The 26398-nt window shown below is 44.2% G+C and overlaps 1 protein-coding gene across 1 annotated transcript in view; it reads right to left on the bottom strand.

The window, feature by feature from the left end:
* Positions 1-26014, bottom strand: part of PCP4 (Purkinje cell protein 4) — a 48319-nt gene extending 22305 nt beyond the window's left edge. The window contains exons 1-2 of the mRNA XM_042033370.1: positions 25910-26014; positions 7161-7212 (exon numbers count right to left, since the gene is read on the bottom strand). Coding sequence (XP_041889304.1) covers positions 7161-7212; positions 25910-25918 — 61 coding nt within the window. The 5' untranslated portion in view covers positions 25919-26014. The remainder of the gene's footprint in view (positions 1-7160; positions 7213-25909) is intronic.
* Positions 26015-26398: the final 384 nt, after the last annotated feature.

The raw sequence follows: 26398 nt of genomic DNA, 5'->3' as shown, positions 1-26398 counted from the left end.
TATTGTTATCTCTATTTTTAAATACTTGGAAGACACTCAGTTACTATGGTGGTGAGGACCATATAAGTACCTAGACAGATTCATTGGTGGCAGGAGTATTAAGTGTGAAGATTCTCCATGTCAAAGGTACCAGTTAATAGGAGCTTTTCCCTCTATGGGAAAAAAAAAAAAAAAGATAGATCTCTTTTGAAATAATTTCCCATTTCCCATTTTTTAAGTCTTTAATGAGCAGGTTTAAAAAGCTGAAATTGTTATTCTATGCTTGTGCTGTTCTGCTCTGTATTTTTTTTTCCTTGTGGGACTTCTGCACTAAAAAAAGAAAAAAGAAACCCAAAATGTGCAAGAAAAAGCTGCATAATTAACATTATATAGCAACATACAGACAGACATCCTTCATGTGGATAGTGCTATATTTTTTGTGTGGGAAGATGGACTTATTTGGGAGTCACGAGAGTGGTTATAAATGATACACAAAATGAAAACTTTTAGGGAATTCCAGAGCCAAGACACAGGCCAGACCACAAGAGCACAGCTGTTAATTGATGAAACGTTTAATAAAATCCTTTTTTTTTTAAGATGCTTCTGCCTAAACATTTAAAAAACGAAAGCTCCTCATTAGCAGATGAGGTGAAGCTGTAATGCACAGTGTCAAAGCCAACTTGTCAGATAACAGAAAAATAAGAACAATATCTACTCTTTTAGAAGTATTTCTTCAGTTTAGTTCAGATACATTGTTTAAACTCCTCCAGAGGCTCCTCTCCATGAAACCAGATGATCACTGCACATGGACAGGCACACATGGGTATAGGTGAAGCTTCAGTGCAGAAGGTGCCCACATTATCTCAAACACACATAAAAACCATCACTTTAGAAGTTTTTGTTTCTGAATCAACACCAAAAATTGTGTGTCAGAGAATGTTTGTGAACAGTCCTTCATTGCCATCACTGCCCCAAATAAAGAAGCACACAGTATCCCTCTGGAGAGGACTCATGCTCATCCCTGGCCTCCAGAAATGGAAATTCACCTAGGAGAGGAAATAAAGTTCATGTATAATTCCCTTCTCTTCCTTTCAGCATCCTCTCCAGGGAAGATCTGTGAACAATCCCAGAGCCTTGTTATTAAAGGCTCAATCTGCCTTTAGCTGAGCCCTGCTGGCTGCCTGCAGGGACGGGCACATTCCTTGATTCCACACACCAGGCTGGGCAAAGGAAGAGGAGGGGACCTGAGACATCTTTGGTTTGGTTCTGGGCAAACTTTCTGTGCAGCTGTCCCCAGGCAAGTTCCTAAACTGAAACTCAGCAGTTTCCTGCAGTGTCTTTGCCATGTCTTGAGATGGGATTCATCTAGAACTGTTCACTTGGGACTTTTTCTCCTCTCATCTGATCCACCCTCAGCTACAGATCAGAGTGTTGAGTTCTCACAGGCTTTTTACACCTTCCTCTGAGCCTGAGTGATCTGTACATGACCGAACACAACTTATATAACCATGCTGAGGGTTCAGACACTTTTGTATTTAGTCTCTGTGAAGGTGTTATGGTATTTGGTGGTTGCAGACTTGTCTGGGAATGTTGCTGAGGCACAGACTTTTTATTTTAAGAGATGTGGGATGAGGTACAACAAATCATTCTCATTTCACTTCCCAAATCCCCACTAGTACTGGCTAGACTGGATGAGATAGGACAGAATTTGGCTTTGGATATAGGCTGAAAGTAGAATGAGAGAGACTGCATTACTGGGAGATCATATCCCTTGAAGCACCACTTAAAAGGGATGAGAGAACTTTCACCATAGTGAAAAGAGACAACAAGGCAAGCTAATTTCTGCGCCCACTCTCAACCTATCACCCAGGAAAACTCAGTATTATACCTTCATCCAGTACTCCCCATCCTAACTTCTGATTAGTGCTGTGGGGGTGAAATATCAGAGAGCAGCAGTTTGAAAGGGTTAGGGTGGTTTTTTTCACATTGATTCAGCAGTTGCTTGCAATACTTAAGATTCATCTTTTGCTGCACAAGCAATGTTTTGTGGGAAAGAAAATGTATGAGCATTGCAATGCAGCAGTTCAGGCTCTGTCCCTTCCTTGGAATAAAAAATGTGACCTCCAGGCCCAGGAAGATACAGCAAACCATGTTCCATGAGGCTCTTTGAATATCTATACAAATTACCCTCATGTGTTCCCCTCCCTTCCTCAAAATCGTTTTTTCCCACCAGTAAGTTTATTTGCAGGGCTGTTCCCAAAAACAGCACATTTTTTACGCAGTCATTGGAGAATATTAGTGGAAAATTAATTTTGAGTTCTTAAAGAGATATTTATATTAGCCCATAGTACAATAAAGATCCTGGCCTCTAGCCAGGAACTGAAGCTCTATTAAGCTAAGCACTCTACATAAATAACGATGAAGATTATTATTCACTCTGTCGGATCTGGCAAGATTTCTTTTTTTATTCCTGAGTGCAGTGAGCAGAATTTCCCAAATTTCTTGAGCAGAGGAAGTGGGTGAATGGACTGTTGATAATACTGCAAGATGCCTACCCCTCTACCAGGAAAGCTTACTAGAGAGAGATCTCTATTCTCCCACACGGGATTGCTTTACAATTATTTACCATTACCCTAAATGTTTTCTAGAAGCATTCAGACTGAAGTGACTCCATTTTAGATGCAAAACATAAGAATTTACTTTATTAACTCTACTGTTTCTTCATCTTTACGTACAGGCATCCCATGGACAGGATGAAACACAGAATATTTATTCATGTATAATTTTCTGAACGCCCCAAAGCAGAGCTCATACACTGACAAGTGTTTGGGAATGAAAAGAAACTGAAAATACAACTGACCATCTTGCTGTGATCAGATTAATCCACCATGACATCTCACTTCATGCAAAACCTACTCATTTTCATTTCACTCAGAGCCAGGAAGGCATAGAATTCATCCCATGAAAACACTTATTTTGTTATTATAAATATTCATGTTACTGAATGATAAATCTCATCTTCCAAGAAAAATTAATAATACCAATTAATAATCACATGCTTTATGTATTTTGAGAAGAAAGGGCGAGATCTATTAATAGGAAAAACAGTGATTCTAAATTTGAAGATAGAAATAATTGGTTCTGATGCAATTGTTTCCCTGGCAGTTGTGCTGGGCTATTAAGGAGTAGATTGCATGAGAGCAGCTTGCAAATTGCACCACAAGAAAAAAACAACACAGGGCAATGTGAAACACAAGAAGTGACAAGTGTTAACCTACAAAGGAACTTTGTGACATTGCCAAGGTCACAGAGAAGAATCATTTATTCACTAATAGCCGGGGGGGACATTCTGTTTTCATATTTGCATCTGCAAATATGATTGTCCCGACTAATCAAACCAGGTGGGCATAAAGGAAATTACAGCTTCTTATCCCACACTGAGCTGTGCGGGAATAGCAGTGCTGTCTTCCCTTTGGATTTTCTTCCACAGAGAACAGTGTTTATGTAACAGGTTTACAAGCTAAGTTTGCAGTTTCACAAATAAGTATCTCTTGGGTTTCAGGTAGACTGAGGTCCTTCAAGGTCCCAGTGAGGTTATGGGTTCAATACTGGGCCCAGATTGTTTAAGTTGTTCATCAGTGACTTGGATGAAGGGGCAGAACCTCCTCAGCAAGTTTGATGATGACACAGAGCTTGGAGGAGCAGCTGATCCCCGTGAGGGCTGTGCAGCCCTTCAGAGGGATCTCAGTAGGTTGGAGGGATGGGCAGAGAACTGTCAGAAATTCAGCAAGGGCAAATACAGGCTCCTGCACCTGGGAATAAATAACACAGCACAGGCTGGGGGTGACCTGCTGGAGAAGGATCTGGGAGTCCTGAGGGACAATGAGCTGTCCCCAAGCCAGCAGAGTGTCCTGGGGGACAGGAAGGCCAGTGGGATCCTGGGGTGCACTGGGAAGAGCATTCCCAGCAGGTCAGGGTTATCCTGCCCCTGTGCCCAGCCCTGGGGGCACCTCTGGGGTGCCGTGCCCAGCTCTGGCTCCTCAGCCCAGCAGGGCCAGGGAGCTCCTGGAGCGGGGCCGGCGGAGGCTGCGCAGCTGAGGAAGGGCCTGGAGCAGCTCCGTGCCCAGCACAGGCTGAGGGAGCCGGGGCTGCTCAGCCTCGAGAGGAGCCCCAGCTGAGAGGGGCCCTCAGCCCTGGCTGTCCCTGGCTGCAGGGAGGGCTCAGGGCAGGGCCCAGGCTCTGCTCCGGGGCCCGGCAGCGGCACCAGAGCCACGGGCAGGGCCTGAGCCCGGCAATTGCCCTGCACAGGAGGCAGAACTGCTGCCCTGGGCAGGGCCAGCCCTGAGCAGATTGGCCACAGAGGCTCTGGGGTCTCCTCCCTGGGGATATTCCAGAGCCATCTGGACACAACCCTGTGCTCTGGGAGCAGGGAGGTGGCACCAGATGTCCCCCTGTGGTCCCTTCCATCCTCATCCATCCTGTGTGTGCAGCAGCACAGCCCCTGCTGCTGATGGGAGGTTTGCTAAGAGCTGCCACTGCTGCTCTGGGGTAGGAGCTAAATAAAATTAAGGATGGACTGTTCCTGTCTAAGGAGGGTCAAACAAGAAAATGCATTTGTGTCTACCCAAACTATCCCTGCTATAAAAAGGAATCCTCGGAGACTGAATTTCCCTGAGTGCTGCATGGTGACAGCAAGGCCATAGATGTCTTCAAAGAGGGAGACTGCTGATTGCCATGGTCATTATTTTATTTTCTTCAGTTTCAACCTAACCTAGAGGCGGGCCCAAAATTCATTTTCTACTGCAATGCACGAACAAAGCTCAACCCCACAGTGTCTCTCTGTGTGAATCAAACCCTGAGAAAAGCCAAGCATCTTTATTTGTTGTTTGGGCCAGTTTTCAGCAGCTTTTCCTAATCTGTAAACAGAGCAAAGACGGCAACCAGACCAGTTTGCCTTTGCAAACATTGTCAGAGCATGACTTCTCTTTCTTTTGCTTTCTTTTTATAAGATGAAAGAGTTTGTTTGCTTCTCCACCCTCCCTCCTTTTCAACAAGAGGGAAACAAGAGGGAAAGTTTCCTTTTGACAGGGAAACAAACACTTGAAGAAGAGGCTAATAACATTTAAGACATGGACATATTGCTGACTTCCGGCCAAAAAAACATGGAACAGAGGATTTATATTGTGTATGTAGGTTTACAGCACACCCCAATTTTCAGAGCAATAAATCACTGCTTGGGTTCTAACCACACAGAGCTAATAAGGACAAAGAGTTACACATTTCTGCCTCTTTGATTTAGCATTCAATTTCAGGTTCAAAGTTCTGATTCTGCTTTATTTTTATGCAAGCATGTGGGCTGGGGAGATCAGAGGACTCTATTCCATCTCCCCCTGCTGCTCCTGTGTTTTATGTAGGTGACAGCTTTTCTGCTATAATTTCATTACAAAAAATAATTGGTATCTCTTTGCCCAAGATTAACTGTGCATCTGCCTCTTTATGTTACACATAAAATTATGCCACAATTAGAACCATATATATTTTTGAATTAATGATGCAGCCCTTGCTCACTCAAAATCCCCACTAAGAAAAAAAAAAAATTGCTTTTAAAAAGGCTGCAGGATCAGTAAATCTAAGCTAAACTTGACAACAGGACTATTTTATTTGGGAAGAAATTTTTATTTGGGAAAGAAATTCAAGGCAAATGAGCTGAGTTCATAATGTGCTCAAACAGAAAAGAGAAAAACATGCTCCCCATGCTGCCCGAATGGCTGACATAATCTTGCTTGCTTTCCTTCCCTGTTAACTTGAAAATGCAAATTGCTTTGCTGTCAGGGTACATTTGTTCCCACTAATTCAAGACACTATAACAAGCCAAAATATTTATTTGGGGTTTTTTTTTTTCCACTCCAATTTGTGTTTTCTCATAGTGGGAGCATCATCTACGGATTTCATTTACTGAAACATTATGCAAACAGCCCTTACGGGAAAGTCACCTCCCTGTAATAGGAAAACTATTCATAAAGAAGACTCTTAATGCTCTAGGATGTGTTGCCTCAAAGGGCCCAAAAATTCTACTCTGACCAACGTAAAAGGCCAAAACACACATCCAAAATAACCGCTCAAATGACCCATTTGGAAAAGCCTTGGCTTTTCAGAGAAGGGACTCGGATTCTTCCTGCTGTTCAGGGGATGGGATGGACACAGAACACATTCTTTTAATTAGAACTGGATGAGCAAACAGAAGCAGAGAGCATATTTTATAGTTCAAGCCTCCTTCTGATGCTCCCTCTATTTTAGCTGGGTATATTAAAAAGAAAATCAAAATTGTTTAATCTTTTCCTTTGAAAAATGTTTCTGATGGTAATCAGATTTTAATCAATTATCATTTGTGTGAAAAGCATTTCTGCTCCTGTAGGAAATAAAATGAGATTTCAGCTTAAAAAAAACCCCAAACAATTACTGTTTTCCTGAAAATTCAGTTTTGCATTCTTCTGGGGGAAAAAAAAAAATCAATGTTTTTTAATTAGAATTGTTTGTGCCCCTTGAAGGTCTGAAATTGGTTTCTGCCAGCCCCTTTATTAAGGTCTGAAAAAGCCCCATGAGTCACCCCTTGGAGGAGTGGAGATGAGTCCAGCCTCACTCCAATGACGAAATTCAGAGCCTCTTTGCCATCTGGTCCTTCCATGGGAGCTGCTCCATCCATAGCTTCTCTCTAGCAACACTCAAATAAGCTCTAAACAAGTGGATTCTAACTTTGGTATCTTAGTTCTGGGCCTAAAATTAGGTGGGATTAATCACACTGCAGAAACTCTATCAGCAAATCCATTTCTCTTCACCTTCCTCATTCATGGAGCAGCTCATAATACCTCACCTTGTTTTTTGGTGTCCTTTTCACACATACCTCATCTTGTTTTAGTCTCATTTGTCTCTGCTCTGACTTCTTTGAAGTCCTTAAGTTTACCACTTACACACTCAGAAGAGAGACTCTACTTTAGCAAAGGGTTTAAACATACAAGTAAAAAGAACACAAACCCTCTGAAGTCCTTCCAGTTTCTCAAACACAATCAGAAGGTAATTTATGACACCAAAGCCTTCGCTACGGACATCTGTCATTAGAGTAAAAAGTATTTTGGCTCCATTTTACTCAGTATTCTCCATCCAGAAATAAAGTCAACCCTTACCATTCTCACCAGACGTCTTGTCTTTCCCATTTGTAGCCCCGGTTCCTTGTCTCTGTTAGGGGGAAAAAAACACAAAACAAGAGGTTAGGACACACTTGAACATGCATTTTCCCCTTGGAATTCCTGGTAATTACAGCCTGATTCCTCCTCAGTATGTTGGATTATCCATTCACCCTCATGCAATGTTGTTTTGAGACGCTGCCAGTGACACAGGAATGTTTAGTTCCATTTAAAGGTTGGACTCTGTGATCCTGGAGCTCTTTTCCAATATAAAAGGCTCTGATTTAGGTCCAGCTGGATCACTACGTGTGCCCCTGGATGTAATTATAGCAATGAGTGATATATATGTGTGTAATCAGGTTCCCAGCAGTGCAAGGGAATGAGAGCTACAATGCAGCATTTCATTTCTTCAGCTCCCTGCTGTGCCTCCCCTTCCATGACGCAGGAGGACTACAGGGAAGTCATGAGGTTTTGCAGGGACAAAATTATAAGGGTCAAAGCCCAGCCTGAAGTAAATGTGGCCAATGCCACAAAAAAGACACAATAACAATGTTCCTAGAAATACATTAGCAACAAAAGGAGGGCTAGGGACAATCTCCATCCTGACTTGACTTTGGCTAGAAGATCCATTTTCTGCTTTGGCCACGAGAGAAGATGGAACTTCCCACTTTAACTCACTGTCCAAGGAATAGCCTCCTGAATTCCCATGAAAAAGAACTGATTTAAATCACTCTGCCAACTAACAGGAGGCAAAACACCAGGGCAGTCGAAATAGTCACAGTGGCAGAGTACTGGAGTGGTCTCAATAGTAGGGGACTTTCTGGCTTAGGAATGGTCACTCTATGAAAATTATTCTGCATCCCCCAGAGAAAGCATCTCAAGGTGGATTAAGGTACTTCAGCCTATGGCAAATTTACATTCCTTATGCAAAATTATTCATACTTGTGTGTGTTACTGAAATAGAACTGAAGAAATCGTCCTCTAGGGTTGTCCACGTAAAAATCTGGGAGTATAAAACTCAGAGAATAAATCCAGCTGCACTCAGCCATCAGAGGCAGCACATCCTCAAGCACCAGGGAAGTGAAGAGGTACAGGAGCACTGCAAACCAAATGGTTTTTACCAGCATCTGGACAGTTATGTGGATTCTCCTATGAAAATGCATACAGCCATACACTTGTCTGAAGGCATTTTCTTTAAAATTTCTGGTTAAAACCTTCTCTGCTTTGGCTTCTGTCTTTTGCCTTCCCAAGCAGTGGTATTTCCAAGGTGTATTTTGTATATAGAGCTAATAATGAGGTAAGTACAAAATCTTCATGTGTGCTCTTAGCTCTGATATGGACAATGAAAATACTTTTTTTTTCTCCCTGGAGCCTCAGAGCCAAGACAGAAACTTGGCCAATAACAGAGAATGGGATTCTAAAGGGATAAACACCTTTGACAAAAGCGTAAGTTACCAACAGCCAGAAATCAAAAAATCCACCCAACAAGCAGTTTTGCCTTGTGCCTTTATTTAAAGTTTGGTTAATACTTCCATGTTTCAATTCTAAACAGCACTTTAAAGAAGATTTTATTGTGTTCATTTACAAAATACCTTATTTTTTCTATCAATAAAAAGGTACCTATATTCCTTTTTCCTCCCCTGCATATTTTTAAATGCTTTTTCAAGTTGTCTTATTTCCTGAGCATTTCAGGCTGTGCTACTTAGGCTTTATGAAAGCTTCTCTTTCCTCCCTAGGCTATACCTGTCAGGTTCAGTCTGCTTATGATGGAGTGCTGGAATATGGATTCACACATTTATTTCATGTCTCGAGATTTCCCCTCGGGGAGAGAAGAATGTTGTCAAAGAAAAAGAATAAAAACTTGGGTTTGGTAAATGAAGGTTTTTCTATTCATGAGGTCATGGTATTTTTCTTTAAGTCTGAAATCAGTTGCAATATTCTGCAGCCATTTTTTTGATTGGTGACCCCTGGACTTAAACAGACGAAACCTGAAAGTCCGCCAAACCAGCTTCTTCTAAAGGAAAAGAGCTTTTCCTTTAGTTATAGACATATTTTGATCTACAAGTCCTGTGCTGTCTTCCAAGTGACTGCAATGGATTTGAAAGTGAGAATCAGCTTCTCATCAACAAGGTACTGAAACTCAGGAAAAAGCCAGGTACAATGGGATCATCCTCCTGCAAAGCCTTTAGTCTTTTATTTCAATACATTCAGTGGACCTACTTTTCAAAACATTTTCAAGGTGTTGGTATTATTAGCAGCTGGAATTTCTTTCTTCTTTCATCACCTTTCATGATGCTACTGCAGGTTGCAGAACAAAGCTGAGTTTTTTTAACGTGGTTCAGAGAAAAAGGGGACTAAACACGAGGAGGAGTTGCTGGGGGGATTTTCAAGAAGCAATGGATGAAATGCTGGTATAGCAGATATTGGCCATAGATAAAACAGATGAAATTAAAATCACTGAAATACAGGAAAAGTAGTATTAATTTCTGGGATCTGATAGGCTGAAGAGCCCCAGCTCCCTCAGCCTTTCCTCATGAGAAGATTCCCATTCCCTATAACTTGCAGCCAGCTCCCTTCATTCAGAGATTGCTTCTGAAATTCCACAGCGTTTTTTAAGGCAAGCACCAGGACAGAAGCATTGAATAAACTTTCCACCAGGCATCAAAGAAACATCAGAGCTAAAATGAACATGAGTGCAGACCCATAACGATTATACAGTAAAACATGATAAACAGTTTTGTTGCTATGTTGCGTAGGAGGAAACAGAGTTTATGACTGCTTCAGGCTATATTAATTTTTAACTCAGTGGTTTTACAAAACACCAAAGGCATATAATTAAAAATGTCTCCAAAAATCAAAGTGACTCCCAATTTGTCAGCAGAGGAAGTAAAAAAGACTTCTGCCATATGCTCAAAATCCCAGTAAGAACAGAACAGGTTTGCTTTCCTGTTAAATTCTCAGAGCTATACGCAGAGGCCAGTTAACATGGTATGAAAATCTGTACTAAATTAGTCCCCAAGGCGAGCAAACTAAGGTTAAAAGTGAACTTGCAGCCAGGAGGACATTTCAAGAAGAATGTTAAATTACTGCAGCAGCTTTTCTACTCATTCTTCTAGGCCCTGTTGCACCCCCAAGCCTAATTTTTGCCTTTAATCTTACATTCTGTTCTTGTCTTGAAATAGCCTGACCTTTTCAGCTACGTTTTTAATTAGCACCTCAGTGTTAGGGATTGCAGCCAGGTGTTGATTACAGAATTTTTGGGGGCAGAAGGGTTGCTTGTTTTATAGTGAGCCACAGAAAGTCCAAGATCAGGGACATGAAACTGCCAGAACGTTCTGAAAAATGGGCTCTTACAGATAATAACATCATCCTGATGCTTTGCCTCAGTGCAGGGTCAACAAGGTACACAGAGCTGTATCCCAGGAAAGCAGTGGCTGCAGATTTTCAACAGGATGTGTTTCTACATAAAAGAATGGGGAAAAAAAAGATCCAAGAGCAGAATTAAAAGAATAGAAACAGGTGGAAAGTTTCTGTAAAGTGAGCAGCAGCAGAAGTCAGCGTAGACTGACAGGGGCGACACATATGAAATGTTATTAGGATGTTCTGTATTGGCAAGAAGGACAGCAGGGAATTTTTGCTTTGTTTTGCTATGCTAAGATGTGACAGGAGGAAACACACATTGGTACTAAGCAACACAAAAAAAGCTGTGGCTCTGCCAGCACGGTGCCAAGCAAGCCTTCCCTCTGCACCACCACCCATTCTCCATACAAAGATTTCCCTCTAAGAAATTGAATCAAACACAACTATTTCATAAGGACCTTATTTTTTTATAGTCTTCTGCTTTAATTAAAAAAAAACCTCAGCTGTTTCAGCCTTAACGTGAAAAAAAAGTACTGAAAAAATACATTTCAAAGATTTATGAAGTTTATGATCTTTCTGCAAATAAAAATGTCGCTGAAAATATCTGCTTAGGGACTCGTGATGTTTTCCGAGCAAAGAAAGCTTCCTAATCACAGCAGAATGATCAGGAGATACATCAGAATCTAAATGAAGATCCAAAATTTAAGCAGGGGCAAGAACCAAGCAGCTATGACCTGGGATGAGTGGGTCCACTCTGCAGAACTTGGGATTTCAATAGGATTATTTAGGTTAAGTTCTCCTTTACTGGAGATTTCTGTGTCACTACCTCTTTCTGACGTCATGTACCAACTTGAAACTATGGCACTCAGCATTTCACATGCTGATGTGTGAAAAACATTTCTCTTAGCCACAACACAGTAATAATTTGGTTTAAAAAATGGACAAAATAAATGACAATGCTTAAAATAAAAAGAGCAGGAAAAGCGATGTTGCTGTGATAAAAAGCTTTTTGTTTGCTGAAGCTGCAAGGGCCTCTAAGTAATGGGACTGGAATTTTAGCACCACTGTATTTTTCGGAATTATGTATCAGAAAGCATGGAAATGAACAGCTGGGAGAGATAAAGTGCACTGCTGGAGAGCCAGCCACAACTTCTATCATTTCACTCATTTCCTTCTAATTATTTCTTCTCCAAACTGGTCTGGCAGCACAGATGGCAAATCCCAAACCAACTTTGTGACGTACAGGTTCACTCACATCAGTCACCTAAAGAACATCTGCAGACAGAGCTGAAGAACCCCAGACAGAAGCTTGGATAAAGGAATGAAAATTGCACAAGAAACGACACAAATAAACCTTCCTCACTCGTCTACTTGTGCCTCCTTTACAAGCTCCTCCACTCCTCCACCACATCTTTATAGACGTGGTACTGAATATTTATGAGATGAAAGTGTCCTTCAAAGGCCTCATTTAAGGGAACTGCACCAGGTACAGAAGATCTAGCCAGGAGTTTGTTGGAATGACGGATAAATCTGGTAACATCTCTGTTACTTCTGTCTTACTTTGTGAGAAATCGCAGACTGCATTTCTTGAGCAACCTGACAGAAACAAAAATTATTTATCAACTTACACTTCTTCACCCACGTATCCCCTCCTCCCTGCATGCTCCTCTACTCCGAGGGAGTTCTCCACAGCCAGTTTTCTGTCTGTTCTGTATTGCCAGGGCAGCACAATGTTGCCAGAGGAAGAGCACCAGAATCCATCTTTCCATTCTGGCTGTCAAAGCTAAATGATCCCTGGCACTTCGACAATTCCTGTAATTATCCTCGTGGGTCAGACAGTTTTCTACTTGACTGGCTCCGGATTGTCCCTAATTTTATTAAGGCTTTCCTATAGCTATTTTAAAAAATTAGAACTACACAGGTGGGCTGAGATGAGCCAATGGGACTCAAACTGCAGTGGCTAAAAGCTGACAGAGGGACAACGGGTTTTTGTGACTTTTTTAGTCACTGAAGGCACATGGTCATGCACATGAATGCCCATTGTCATCCTGGAAACCACAGAATTATCTGTCCAAAATTGACAAGTTTCTGATAACTACAAACGGTGTTGTTTGCAGTGTGGTCACTGCCCATGTGAAACACACATTTTTATTTACCTGTCTACACAAAATGCACACAGAGTGCCTTAATCAAAGGGTTGCTCACAGGCTTAGGGCATTTGCTTCAGTTTAAGACACGTGATTTGTTCAGTTTTGTCCACACAGAACTTCTGGCTTGAGGTAAATCCTCAGAACAGGAATTTCTGAGCGCACACAGACAGCAGGAGGCCCTTCAGCACTGAGCACACTTAGAAGCATGGAATGGCTTGGGTTGGAAGGGAGCTTAAAGCCAGCTCCACCCCTGCCATGGGCAGGGACACCTCCCACTGTCCCAGGCTGCTCCAAGCCCCAATGTCCAACCTGGCCTTGGGCACTGCCAGGGATCCAGGGGCAGCCCCAGCTGCTCTGGGCACCCTGTGCCAGGGCCTGCCCACCCTCCCAGGGAACAATTCCTGCCCAATCTCCCATCCAGCCCTGCCCTCTGGCACTGGGAAGCCATTCCCTGGCTCCTGGCCCTCCAGCCCTTGGGAATTGTCTCTCTCCAGCTTTCCTGCAGCTCCTTCAGGCCCTGCAAGGCCACACTGAGCTCAGCCCAAAGCTTCTCCTCTCCAGGCTGAACAATGCCAGCTCTCGCAGCCTTTCCTCCCAGCAGAGCTGCTCCATCCCTCTGCTCATCCTGGTGCCTCCTCTGGCCTCTCTCCAGCAGCTCCACGTCCTCCCTGTGCTGGTCCCAGGGCTGGGGCAGCTCCAAGGATAAATTAGGAGGCATCTGATGAAAATGGACTGAGGGAATCACTGTCTGGGATGGAACCTACTTACAGTGCTGATTTTAAATATTCTAATAGCATAGAAAAGAACTTTAGCTGTGCCCCACTTTTGCTGATGCTGGGCTGTAATTTATAAATCAGCACAGTGAGAACCTGCTGATTTTGTATTCAGATTCCATATAATGTTCTAAACGGAATATTTACACCAACACCAAATGTAATCAACGTAATTAGCACAAACAGTAGCTTGCTTAATATTTAGGTTATTAGCATATTTTGAATTAAAACATTATTTCTCCAAAGACATTGTAATCACTTTTTTTTTTTTCAGAGGCAGGGATTAATGGAATCTTTGAAGTTAATTTTGAAAGCAGCTGCAAAAATGTGTTTCCCAAATCCTGTTAATTACCATGCCAGCCATAAGAAGTAATCCCTTTTTTTTTCCTGCAGGAAATGGAAGATTTGATCCAGCATGGTTTATTTACAGGGCTAACTCAGACATGGACAAGTAATTGTCTTCAACTCAGCAGAATTACTTTTAAGAGTGGAACTGGAACCTCAGTGTGGCACTGTGGAATTTCCCTAAACTGCGTGTTGGGATTTGTTTAGCAAAGGGCAAAGAGAGTAAAATCAGCTACAGAAAAAAACCTTCTCACACCACTTGCCAAAAAATGACCTCAATTCTCATTTGGACATGGGTGATCCAGCCCATATCCCAGTGACGCTGAGGTTTCCTCTTTATCCATTTCCAAGGTGACCTAAGAAGAATATTCGATTACATAAAAATTGATTAAGCTAGATGGCATAAACAAAAAGTAACTGTGGTTCTTACGGTGGACTCAGCCTTTTTTTTCTCCTATTATTTCTTATCTATTGGTAGCACCAGACCTGGCATTACAGATTCAGAAAGGGCATTTTTGGGCAGGAAACCTGCCTTAAGAACTCCTACTTCCCATTAGAGCCCAATCCAGCCACACCTTCCCATCCCCAAGGCCTCGTTTCTTTGGAAACAATTGTTTGCAAGGTCACACGGAAAATAGGAGCACTAAAATTATTCAAGTTAAAAATAACCCTTCAGCAGAGCTGTGTTGAAAACAATCATTGAAATGATCCAGCTAAAAAAAAAAAAAAAAAATACATATTTCAGCTGTTTCTGTTGATCATTTCAGTCGTGTAGTTGATGTCTCTGATCCACAAACAGTTGTACCAGGGCAACCTAAATTCTAAACCTTGGTCCCCTGTGTGGGAAATACAGGCAGGGCACCTGATTAGGAGCAAGGGAACCTTAGGGATCTGGAAACATCATTTGGATTCAGGCAATATCCTGGGTATCCTTTAATATCAGCATCCCCAATAGGAAGAGTGTCCTAAGCCAGTTACAGGGTCCCTGCCTATGCATAATATAACAGATTATGGATGGTGGTGTTGTAGCAAAAAATTTACTTTATATTTCATTCTTCCAAGCCCTTGTGAAGTTTTGGGTAACGCAATTTGCTGAGCTCTAAACCCAGCTGTAATTGAGTTAGAGGTTGTCTTCAAGGGACAGCTTGGATTATTCACAGCAAAAATCTGCGCTGACAAATTGCTTCATCTCTGATCATATTGGCTATCATTATTAAAACAGGCTGCTTCTTCCCAGACTGCAAAAATTCTGGTGGCTGGTTTTTTTTTTTTTGCATTGGCATGTTTTTATTTCCAGTTGTGCAATTAAAAATAATCTGTTCTTATTTCCCTGCTGTTTCCCTACATATTTCAGAGGTAAACAGGTATTATCACAGTCAGTTAGGCTGCTCTAGTAACTGGGCCAGCCAGGATTTTCCAAAAAATATTAATTATGGCAGTTTCAAGCCACCATGCAAAGGAACTTTCTGCCTTCAGCCTCGGGCAAAGCCTTTGATTTTCAAGACAAGAGCAAGACCAAGTGGCAGGGATGTTTCTGCATCACTTACTCCGCTGCTCCACCCACCCCAGGCAGCCCGTCTGGTTGCAGGGAGTGACTCGGAGCAGCCCCACAGCCATCTATCTGCAGGGATGACATGCACTTCTCCAGGGTCATTCCAGCGGCAGGGAATCACTGGACTGCGAGTGTGCCACAGCCTTGGCAGCGCAGCCTTGCCCAGGGGCTGCACAGCCAGGCGGTGCAAACCTGGCATCCCCGGCTCCGTGCCACGGGCACATCCCTGCCAGGGGGACCCAGAATCGGCCCTCGACATGGGGCATCGCTCAGCAGAGGATTTGTCCTGCATTGTGCCAATCTGGATCAGGAATGACCTGCTGAGGGCTTTAGGGGAGCTGCTTTGTTAGGGGGGGGATGTGGTTCAGAGCAGAGCTCTTGGCACTGGGAGGAAAAACCACAGCCAAGGGATTAGAAACAACCCTGCCACAGTGAAAGGAAAATGGGCAGGGTGAGGCACAAGGTCACCTTGATCGCCAGGAATCGGGACAGCAATCAAATAAGCTCACATGTAGCAAGCAGAAGACAAGTCAGGTCACTACCTCTGTCCAAGAGATGGACAGAAAATCGGGATTTCCACAAATCAGAAACTCCCAGGACCCTGCAGCTGCTCGGGGAAATTGTTGCTGCGATCCATTTCATTGCTAACAGCAGAAGGGAAGATAAAGCAATTTTCACAGGAAAGCTGTAAGAGTTCCCAGGCTCCCTGGCCCCAGCAGAGACACACCAGGTTACCTGTCCCAAGACTAAATCCTTCCCTGGGAGGGTGGGCAGGCCCTGGCACAGGGTGCCCAGAGCAGCTGGGGCTGCCCCTGGATCCCTGGAAGTGTCCAAGGCCAGGTTGGACACTGGGGCTTGGAGCACTGGGATAGTGGAAGGTGTCCCTGCCCATGGCAGGGAGTGGAACAAGATCTTGAATGACCTTTCCACCCCAAACCATTTGGTGGTTCTATGAACTGTGTTTCCCAATTCAAGTTCAATGAAAACTTTCAAGTTTCTCCAAGTAGTCCTCTTCCATTCCCTCTGTCTTCAGTCTCACATTATGAACCAGGCTCCATTCTGCACTTTGTGCCTTGCAGATGGAGACAAAGAAAAAACACTACCCATCTAAACATTTCCAGCTTATTCACAATGAACATGGCAAAACATCCTGCAATGCCATTAAAAATGGACCTTAGGTGCTCCTACAAGAAAAGTCATGCATTTGGTAATAGTCTCACTTATTTATCCCGTGATTACAGAGAAAATAGTTTCCTTAGAAGTTTCATGCAGAAAACAGATTTAGATCCAGCTGTGCTACCTGACACACTGCAGTCAGACAAAAACATCTATTAAAGACTGACATGGCATGACTGCAAAAGCTGTTACTAGAATTCAGGTATTTGCAGCTTGGGTTCTCTCCAATTCATAATATTAAGGACAATCCTTTGGCACCAATGTTCCCACACCTGCAGATCCATCCCTTAAGTCCAATTCCAGGATGGAAACGCATGAAGCTTTTGATCCACTGTAAGAGACGGTCCGAAGATCCCTCATCTGCCCCACGATCATCGCCAAGGATAGAGACTGAGCACAGGAGTCCTGGCCTGGCTGAGGTGGGATTGTCTGCCGAGTGTTGCCTATGGGTGTGCCCACTGGGAACTGGTACGCATTCCTGAGGAAAATTAGCGCAGGTCACAATGGACTGCGCCGTTCTTGCTGCCCAGGCGGGAAGGACTGCGCTGAAGCGGAAAGGAATGACCTGTCCTGTACACCTCTCCGGTACACCTGTCTTGTACGTCTGTCCTGTACCTGCTTCCCAAAGCAACGGACCCCATAACAATGGCTGTAGATTTCCCAACCTCTTGGCCAGTTGCCCCTCGCTTCTGAAAAGGACTATAAAGGGACCTTCTGAAATAACCGAGTCGGAGATCTCCCCACGGAAAGAAGACGAATCTATTGGCGGAAGACCACGAGGACTTCGTCTCATCCGTTGGTAGCTATTGCCCCTCTTTTTCCCCCTCTCTACTTTGTTTCTCTCTCTCTCTCTCTCTTACTCTCTTCTATTGCATTACTGTGTTGTGGGCACTTAATAAAGGTGCACTGTTTTGATTAAAACTGAAATCTCTTGTGTCCTTTTACACTCTGAGATCGATAAACGAACCATCACGACCCCCGCTTGCATTAGCGGATCGTGACATCCACACAAGGAATATGAAGTGGTGCTCAGAACAAAAGCCCTGTGAGAAAGAGAGGATCTCCTGTCATCTATCCTGAGAGGTTCATTCAGCTTGGTTTGGGTGTTAGTGCTCTCCAGTAGCTTGCAAAATATGCTGAAGGAAAGAAGTGATAACTAGCCAAGTCTGACTGGCAAATTAAAATTGGCATCAAGCTGGCCTGCCTTAGGCATTTGGCTGCCCTGCTTAAACTGCAGCACATGTGTGCTGGCACATGCACTCTGAAGCGTGCCAAGCCCACAATATGTTTGCTCTCTTCCAGGGGTGTGGATCTGACAGCTCTGACTGGAGCAGTGATATGTGTGAAGCAGCCATGAAGCCACATGGCTCATTTTCCCCCCCATGTCATCTGCCCGCCTAGCCATCCTTCCTCCTCCTTCCTTCCCATCAACTTAATGCTTCTAATTTTTGGCAGTTTATCTTCTGCCTTCCTCGACCTCACATTTTATAAGTACTCTTTTGGAATTCCAAGAAACAGATTTCCATGTCATTCAGATTTCCTCATGGAACACCACAAGAAAAAGTTCAAATAAAAGTCATTCTTCAGAGCATTTCCATTAGAGTTAAAATTACGTGCTTAAGAGTCAACGTGCAGAGTGCTCAGTATTTTAATACAAGAATAATTTAGTGCTGGTTATTGCAAAGAGAAGCCTATTTCCTCCAAGGGAAAAAGAGAAAGAAAAATCCCCAAGAGAAAAAAAGAACCCAATTTCTTGACACATTAAGGCTAGACAATGAAAATCACTAAAATTCAGATGAAGAACACACTTGTGATTTTTATGAGGATTATTTTTCTGCCTCTTTACCTCTCACCTAAACTTGGACTTTAGCCTTTTAAAACGTGTTTTCCTATTTCTCTAGGCATTACAGCCTGATACTCACCTGATCAACCCAACCTCATCCTACTGCCTGGTGAGGCAACCATTTTGTGGGGAAATGCTATGATGTCTGTGAAAACCATTCTCACAAATCACTGGTCTTCCTTCATGTCCTGAGTGTCACTAGGAAAATGTCTAATATCATCAAAATCCTAAGAAATCAAGTATGTCCTCAGATGTATTAATTTTTGCTTCATCTGCTTAGTTACACACTTGCATTTTGAGGAAAAGGCTGTTGAGATCATGGCACCTGCTGGGTAGCAAGGCTTATTTTGTTGGCCACAGTGGACACATGGAGATGCAAATCATGCCCGGATATTAGCAATGGGTGCTGTCTGCTTCCCAACACTCTGCCCAGGGATTTTGAAGCTGTGCACATCCCAAGTTTTCTTCTAAGATCTCTTCCACCCTGATTCACTCCAGAAGAGCCTGCGAACTCTTGTCAAGCTGATTTAGCATGACAGGGATTTGTCCCATTTCCAAGGATAGCCCTAATAAGTGACAGCTTGGGCATTGCTGACCAGTGCTCCATCGTTCCCAGAACAGGTGTACCCCAAATCCCTACAGCTACATCCCCACCAGCGTGTGCAGCCAGCCAGGATCCCCACATGGATCTCTCTCCTTCACTTTCAGGAGACTCCTGCTGTGCAGCAATCCAACACGACCTCCCACAGCCCTGCACGCCCTTTCCAAGTTTAAATCATCATAACCTGACCACACTTCAGGTTTCTCTGGTTCTGCTGCTGCAGCTTTCCAGGTCTGCTGGCACCATCCAGCAGCTGTGGTGCCACAACCCACGAAGAATACAACTGCCAGCCAAGGAACACCGCTTAAGGCTGGTGGCAAAGCAGCTCAGTCCTTTCTGTCAGGCATTTGGACACTAAAATTCAATGTTAAAGACATTAAATACACACCTGCAGACTTCCTGGCAGTGTTAGTCTGTGTTTCCAAGATATGATGCCCTCCTACCTGGTGCCACCCTTCTCACCAGCTCTTTGTCTCAGTCCACGGATCTCTGAGGTCTCCAAGGTCAGACAGAAGGACACCAGATTTTGCAGGTTTTTTTCCTTTCTTCTTTCTCCTTTTGTTTCTTACTTTCATCTTTCACAAAAGAGCTCCCTAACATCATTCTGTCTACTGTTACAGCACTCACAGTGTCAGCTACGGTCATATTTCATGCACTCTAGGCTAAGGTGGTAATGCAAGAACATTCAGTGTCTGTAAAGCAATACTTTTCTCTTTAAGAGGAAAGACAGTTCAGCTGAAACTAATATACAAGTCATGTAGGCAGACAATTTTCATTTTGTCTCTGAGTAAACTTGTGCTTCTCCCCCCAAATTTCATGCTAGTGCATCTATAAGGCTTTATCCCTCTTGGTATGAATTGATGAGATGAGACAGCACCAGCCCAAGACCTGGTCTGTGTGACACTTGCCCAATTTACCTCTAAGTAGCCTTAGTGTGGTCTCTGAGGAGGCGGACATGGAGAGTGGGGATAAACTGTGACCCAAATCCTGTCATTTATAATGTTTCACAATTGATTTCCTTTGCAGTTGCTTGCCATTTATTTTCCTAGTAAGACAAATGCATAGAGTCTGTCTTCTACCTCTTTCTGTAAGAGAGATTGTCCTCCAGTTTTAATTCAGTAAACCAAAGTTTAAAAAGGATTATTTATGATTTGACCTAGTTTACAGATATCTACCATACTTTTTTATTTATTTAGAAACCCAATATCCAAACAACTAAAGAAACAGGATATCTTTCTTTAGAAAGAGAGGGAATGTATGTTTTTCATCTTCATGAGAAGATCCTGTGCCTTGCAGAGAATGTGGTACATGGCTCAGGGAATTTAGGGCTCTGTTGCAACTAAGAGACTGAAGGAAGGTATTCCTTTCCCCTGCTGCTTTCTCCCATCCTCTTCAGCCAAGGGGGTGTCTCAGGATTTACATACCACATGTTAAGCCCACTCTGTTACAAGCTCTTCCACAGCAGAGTTAAAGAGGCAAAACATGCAAACACATTTTTCAAGCTCTCCCTACAAAAAAACTGAGACAGACAAGAGCAAATGGAAGTTCGGAAATCAAATATTTTATTCAAATTAAAAAAAAAAAAAGAAACCTTTGATAGAAATGCCACTGCTGTTCCTGCTGAAGTTAACTGCTACTTTACACCACATTTCATCATTAGTATGATCTAGATAATGTAATAACTGCTGGATGACAACTCCTATAAGCCTGCCAATTCATTACAAATTTAGAGATATTGGACTAGAAACTAATATTCCTTTGCAACCTGAAATTATATTGTATTGTCAAGTCCTGCAGCACAAAGGTTGGAGCAAGTTTGTCTTTTACAAGGAAACATGATATCTGAAGCATACTATTAAAGCTAAATGTCCTTTTTTAGTGTGTTGCCTGAATATGTTGGCATTCTATACATGGGAAGAAAACCCATGAGCTTCTGCCAGTGTCATCAAATTAAGATCAATTTCCAACATCACTTCTAAGTGCTATTTTAGAAGATGCTTGATCCCACTGAAACCACACTGATGGAAAGAGTAGGCAAAGTGACAGATGTAAAACTTATTGTTCTCCCTTCTTCCTCCTCTTTTGAGCTGCAATTTACCACTCAGCTAATAAATAGATGTGAGTTAAAATTAAAAACTGATGTTCATGTGCTTATCGATCCCACCCCCATCCTGTAACAGCTGCAGAATTTCCTCCTCCACTCTGCCATGTTCTCGCTGGGGTTTTTAGAGCTGCACAGTTTTTGTGCCTACTGTGGGTAGAACCTCATCGAGGGAAATAATTAACACTTGGGGTCATGGCAATATCTGAAAAATGCAACCAGAAGGGCCCCCCTACCGTGAGGGGCTGGTTCAGACACCCCCCAGGCCTGGAAACACCAGAGCAGAGAACAGGAGCTGCTCTAAACAAATATGGTGTGTTCTTCCCTTAAAAACACCAGTTCTTTGATTTAGTGCCATCAGGATTATGGTTGTATAATCCTCACTTGTGTTTATGTGGTTCCAAGATGCTAAATATCATTTCAATGGAATGGTTTCAAGGGAATTCAGGAGAACAACCCAGGAAAGAACCCCAGTTTTATCATTTAGCCACCTGAAGCAGCCACAGTTTCAGCCAAAAGCCTCCACTTACACCTAACATTTCACACATTCTCTGTCCTCCTCCAACAGCCTCCTGCTGAACACACCTGTCCAGAGGGATGGGGACATGTTCCAGGTTCTCCCTCAACCCTGAGGGAAAAGGGCACCCTCTGGAAGTCTGCCTGCTGTGGGACATACCCAAACCACCATGTGTATCACCTGTTGGGAAAGCAGAGGCTGCCTTGGTGATGGGTGTCTCACAGACACACCTCAAGCACGGGGGGAAGCTCCATTTTCAGGAGGGCACCTTTGACCCCAGAGTTATCCCATGTCAGCATCCACCTTTGCTGAGTTGGCTGCTTGGACACCTCCCAGCGAGGGTGGTCTGAGTTCCAAAGCAAAGATTCAGCTCTCCAGGCTGCAGAGCAGAGCTGTCTGCATGAGCACACCCATGAGGACAGCTCATTCCCCCAGGAATGCCCTGCACCTCCCAGTTACGGGACACACAAACACTCTCCATGATCCCTTTGAAGGTGGACACAGCACAGGTGGCTGCAGGATTCCAAAGCCAACCTAAGGCAAAGGGAAAGAGCTTGTTGTAGCTCACAGAAGCAAGATTCGGTGTTCTTTGCTTTCAAAGCCTGACCAAAAACTCTGCATTTATGCAGAGATAAGTCCCCAGCTTTTCACCTTCCCAACTAAGCAAGTCAGATCCCTAACAGCTCTTTGAATTTCATGTGCCTGATCGCTTGACACCTGTTTCCAAAGGAAAGCCAGAATATTCTTGCTGCTGTCTGGTAATTAGGCTGATTCTCAAACATAAAAAGCTGCTGGCTCAAAGCACACACCACTTAAGGGGGGCACATCAGCACCCTGGCAATCAGTGCTGCACTTCACTCACATTGCACGAGGCTCTTGCAATGCAAGTTCGTCAATCACAGGTGCCTCAGGCAATCAAAAAGAGATTTCCCAAATGGCTCCCCCAAAGTCAGACACCTAAATAACACCTATTAAAGCTGAGCTTGTCCCCTACACCAGCAAGACCACCCTGATCCTATAAAATCAAAAGGAAATAAATGCATCCAAGGCAATCTCTGCTAGAGACTCCTCATCCCTGAGCCACTGGAACAGCACCCAGGGCTGCAGGACCATATTGTTTCAGTGTTCTCCTTCCCAAGCGCAGACCTGACTCCTGATGACATCCAGGAACATTCCACACAGAAGGCAAGAGTGAACGTCATAAAAATGTCTGTGTGATTGAATGCTTCTTGTGAACCCTCATGGCAGGGGAATGCCACGACCTATCATCATCTGCAACATGTCAGGATAGTTAAATGACTGATCAGATGACAGGATTCCCTGTGGTGAATCGTGTTTATGCCAGATGCGAGTCTAGAGGCTCACTGGTACAACTACTGATTCTGAATAGAGATTTGGCATTGGTCTGCGGGCTCATTACCCAAGATCTCTTCCCCCAGTTCATCCTGTGTGACTGGAGATCTTTAATGGAAGACAGGCTGCATCTCATGGCTGCTCATTGACAGTAGCTGATATTTTTCAGCACTGCTCTCCTCTCCAGGCTCATTAAAAACAACAGAGAACACCTACAGACCTAAAGAAAAGGCTCCTCAGTTATCTGAGGACAGACTTTCAGAGCTAAAAATGTATTTCAATGTACATTGACATTCTCAAGGAGTTCCCATACAGCTAAGGGACCTGTCTGCCACTAAACCAGGCAGCAGGAAGCACAAATCACAATTTGCAAAGTCACCAGGTGAACTCTTACACCTCACATTCCCACTGACTACTTATGGGGCCAGGTTTCTGCCCAGCAGACAGAACTCATTAAACACATTTTCAGACAAATATTGCAGAGAAAGGAGTGTAGTGTTCTTCTGTAGAAAAGGTCCTTATCCTTCCTGAAAAAATATAAGCTAGCTGCTAGAAAATAGAAAAGTACTACAGTCCGATGAATGACTGCTTCCTTTTCAGCTTTTCCTACCAGAGACTAGTGATCACAGAATGGTTTGGGTTAGAAGGGACCTTGAAGATCATCTTGTTCCACCCCCTGCCATGGGCAGGGACACCTCCCACCACTCCAGGTTGCTCAGAGCCACATCCAACCTCTCCTTGAACACTTCCAGGGATGGGGCAGCCACAGGTTCTCTGGGCAACCTGTTGAAGTGCCTCACCACTCTCACACTCATAAATCACCCTTATCACTGTCCATGAACAGGGAAGAAGTTAATTCTGCTTGAAGCAGTAAAATGAGAATTCATGCAAAGTCTCAGTAAATAACTCAGGGAGATGAAAGCACTTTTCAGAGATTTCTGCGACCACATTTCCAGTGCTGCTCAAATCCAGGCAATTGGTAACAGAACAAAAAAAAACCCTTCCCACCCTCCCAACACTGTTGTATGTGGGATAATCTTTTGATGGCTCAAATTGAGCCTCTTTTCAATCACCCTGTCCACAGATTTTTTAGCAGATTAAGCCAAAAATACAAATATCTTTCAATTACAGCATTGGAAGTGAAAACCACCAAGACCCCCCCAACAGCAAACAGTTATTTAAGAGCTTCCCTTCTGCTCAGGGTTTTTTGCCTCATTTTTAACAACAATCTTTTGCAGTGAGGTGGTTTGGGGTGGTGTAGTTGCTTTCATCTGCCTTTTGGGGGAAGAGCTGACAGCAGGGAACAGCAGGGAGGCTTTACTTCACTGGAGCTGTAAGCAATAAACTCCCCAGTTTTGTCAGGGGAATGGCAGCAGCACTGAAGACACCGAGTGCAGTGCTCAGTGGCAAAGGACACAGCTCTGCGCCAGAGGAACATCTCCCAGCTCCAGGAGTTTGCCAGGAATACAGCTCTGTCAGGCACAAATAAATGCACTTTGAATAATGAACCGCTGTGCTGGTAGCAGGGATGGTCTTTATGTTCACTGGGTCTCTTTAAATCCAAAAGGCAATCAGTCTAATTCAAATTATGAACGGTAATTACTGAGCAAATACAACCCAGCACAAAGCTGTGACAAGAATGCCTCGTGTAGTTATAGCAGGTACAGCAGCAGCACCCAAACATTATTCCTCTCCGTAAGATTTTCCCCCAAATGATAAATTTACAAGGTGGAATAGTGCTGCTGCCATCTCACAGCACACTTCAGCCAGCCTGGGTGGAAAGTCACAGTGGCTGGGAATAAAAGCAACAAAAAACCAAACCCACACTGCACGAACTCCAGTCAGGTGACAGAAATACAGGCAGCAGCAGAGGAGAGGTCAGGGAGAGCCTGGTGCATCACACCTGGGCTGCCTGATCCCTGCAGGCAGCAGTGATAAGGATTTCCTCTCCTCTCCCCACTTGGCATGACCTGAAAGCCAAAATGTGAGCTGCTCCTCAAAAATCCCCACACCACAGACCAGGCTACTCCTGCTCTTCATCTCCGGCTTACACCTCGTGGAAAACCACAGCTGAGTGTAACACCTGCACAGCAAGTAGTCACAACTTATCCGGTGTCACTCAGTTTTGCTTCTAAAAAAGGAAAATCCCATTTGTCAATGGAGTAGCAGGTGTTTTATAACAAACAGCCTCCAAAAATAGGTGCTGGGTAAGGCATAGTTACAGGTACCTCAGGGGATTCCCACAGAATGAGCTGCATTAGAGAACGTGGGATCTCTCAGCTGAACCTCCCAGCATTTGACGGTCTACACCAACAAGGAGTCGTTCTGTCTAACAGTACTTTTAACTAAAAAAAATTCTAGTTTGAACTTTTCCACTGCAGAGAGAAAAGAAAAAAAAAAAAAAAAAAAAAGCAAGCAAAACACCCCGCAAGTGCAAAATTTCAGCTTATTTATTTACAAGGGTACAAGTGATCCTTACATATTTGGCACTATTTACATTTTTTCCCCTCGACTGTAATCCTTCTCAGGACACTACTTATAAAGTTTACATCAACACCCAAACACAAACAGGGCGGTTTTTTCCATGAGCTCTAGCAGGCAACTTTCCCACAACTTACTAAATCCTCCTTTCTGCATAGGAAAGCGTTGGGTAGAACAAGAAATTATTGGGGTTTTTTAATTAGGACTCTCCAGCGGCGTGCCTGGTCCTTCAAAGGGCAAAAATACCACCTTGCTTTATGCTCTGCAGGCACACACACACCTGTGGGGATGTGTTTATCAGAGCTTAAGAGGAGATGCTGAGACCCCCCCCCCCCCCCCCCCCCGGGACCTCCGGAGCCTCCGCGCGTCCCCAGCCCGGGATGCGCCGCTCCCTCCTCAGCCGCCCGCGGAGAGGCGAAGGTGACGTTCACCCTCCGAGGGTGCTGCTGCTGCTGCGCCGTGTCCGGTGCCCCCCGCCCCGCTCAGCCCCAGCTCACCTCGCTCATGTCGCGACAGTGACAGTGGCAGCGGCCCCGCCGGCGCTCAGCGCTCCCACTGCCCCGCGACGCGCGTTAAGAAGCGGCGCCGCGCGCCCGGCCCGGCCCGCGCTAGCCAATCAGCGCCGCGCGCCCGCGGGCCCCACCCAATCCCCGCGCTCCCCGCATCCCGAGAGCGCGCGGCGCCCCCTGGCGGCCCTCGGCCCTCATGGCCCTCACGGCCGGGAGCGCTTCTCGCGTCCTCCTCATCCTCCTCTTCCTCCTCCTCATCATCCTCCTCCTCCTTTTCTTCCTCTTTTTAATCTTCTTCCTCCTCCTCCTCCACCCCCCCGCACTCCCCCGAATGCCCGGCACCATGCGCTTCCCTTTGGGGCGGCTTCGGGCATCCTTGCACGGGTGGAGACACGAACTCCAGGTGTGCTGGAGACGGCCTGGGAATGGAGAATTATTGCGGCAGATCGGATGAATAAATGACATGGAGAACGTTGG

This window comes from Corvus kubaryi, unplaced genomic scaffold, assembly GCF_017639235.1.
Source record: "Corvus kubaryi isolate FWS band 111438036 unplaced genomic scaffold, C.kubaryi_AGA036_p1.0 133, whole genome shotgun sequence".
NCBI lineage: Eukaryota > Metazoa > Chordata > Aves > Passeriformes > Corvidae > Corvus > Corvus kubaryi.
The sequence above is the reverse complement of the archived record's forward strand: the minus strand, read 5'-3'. Positions and strand labels throughout refer to the sequence as shown.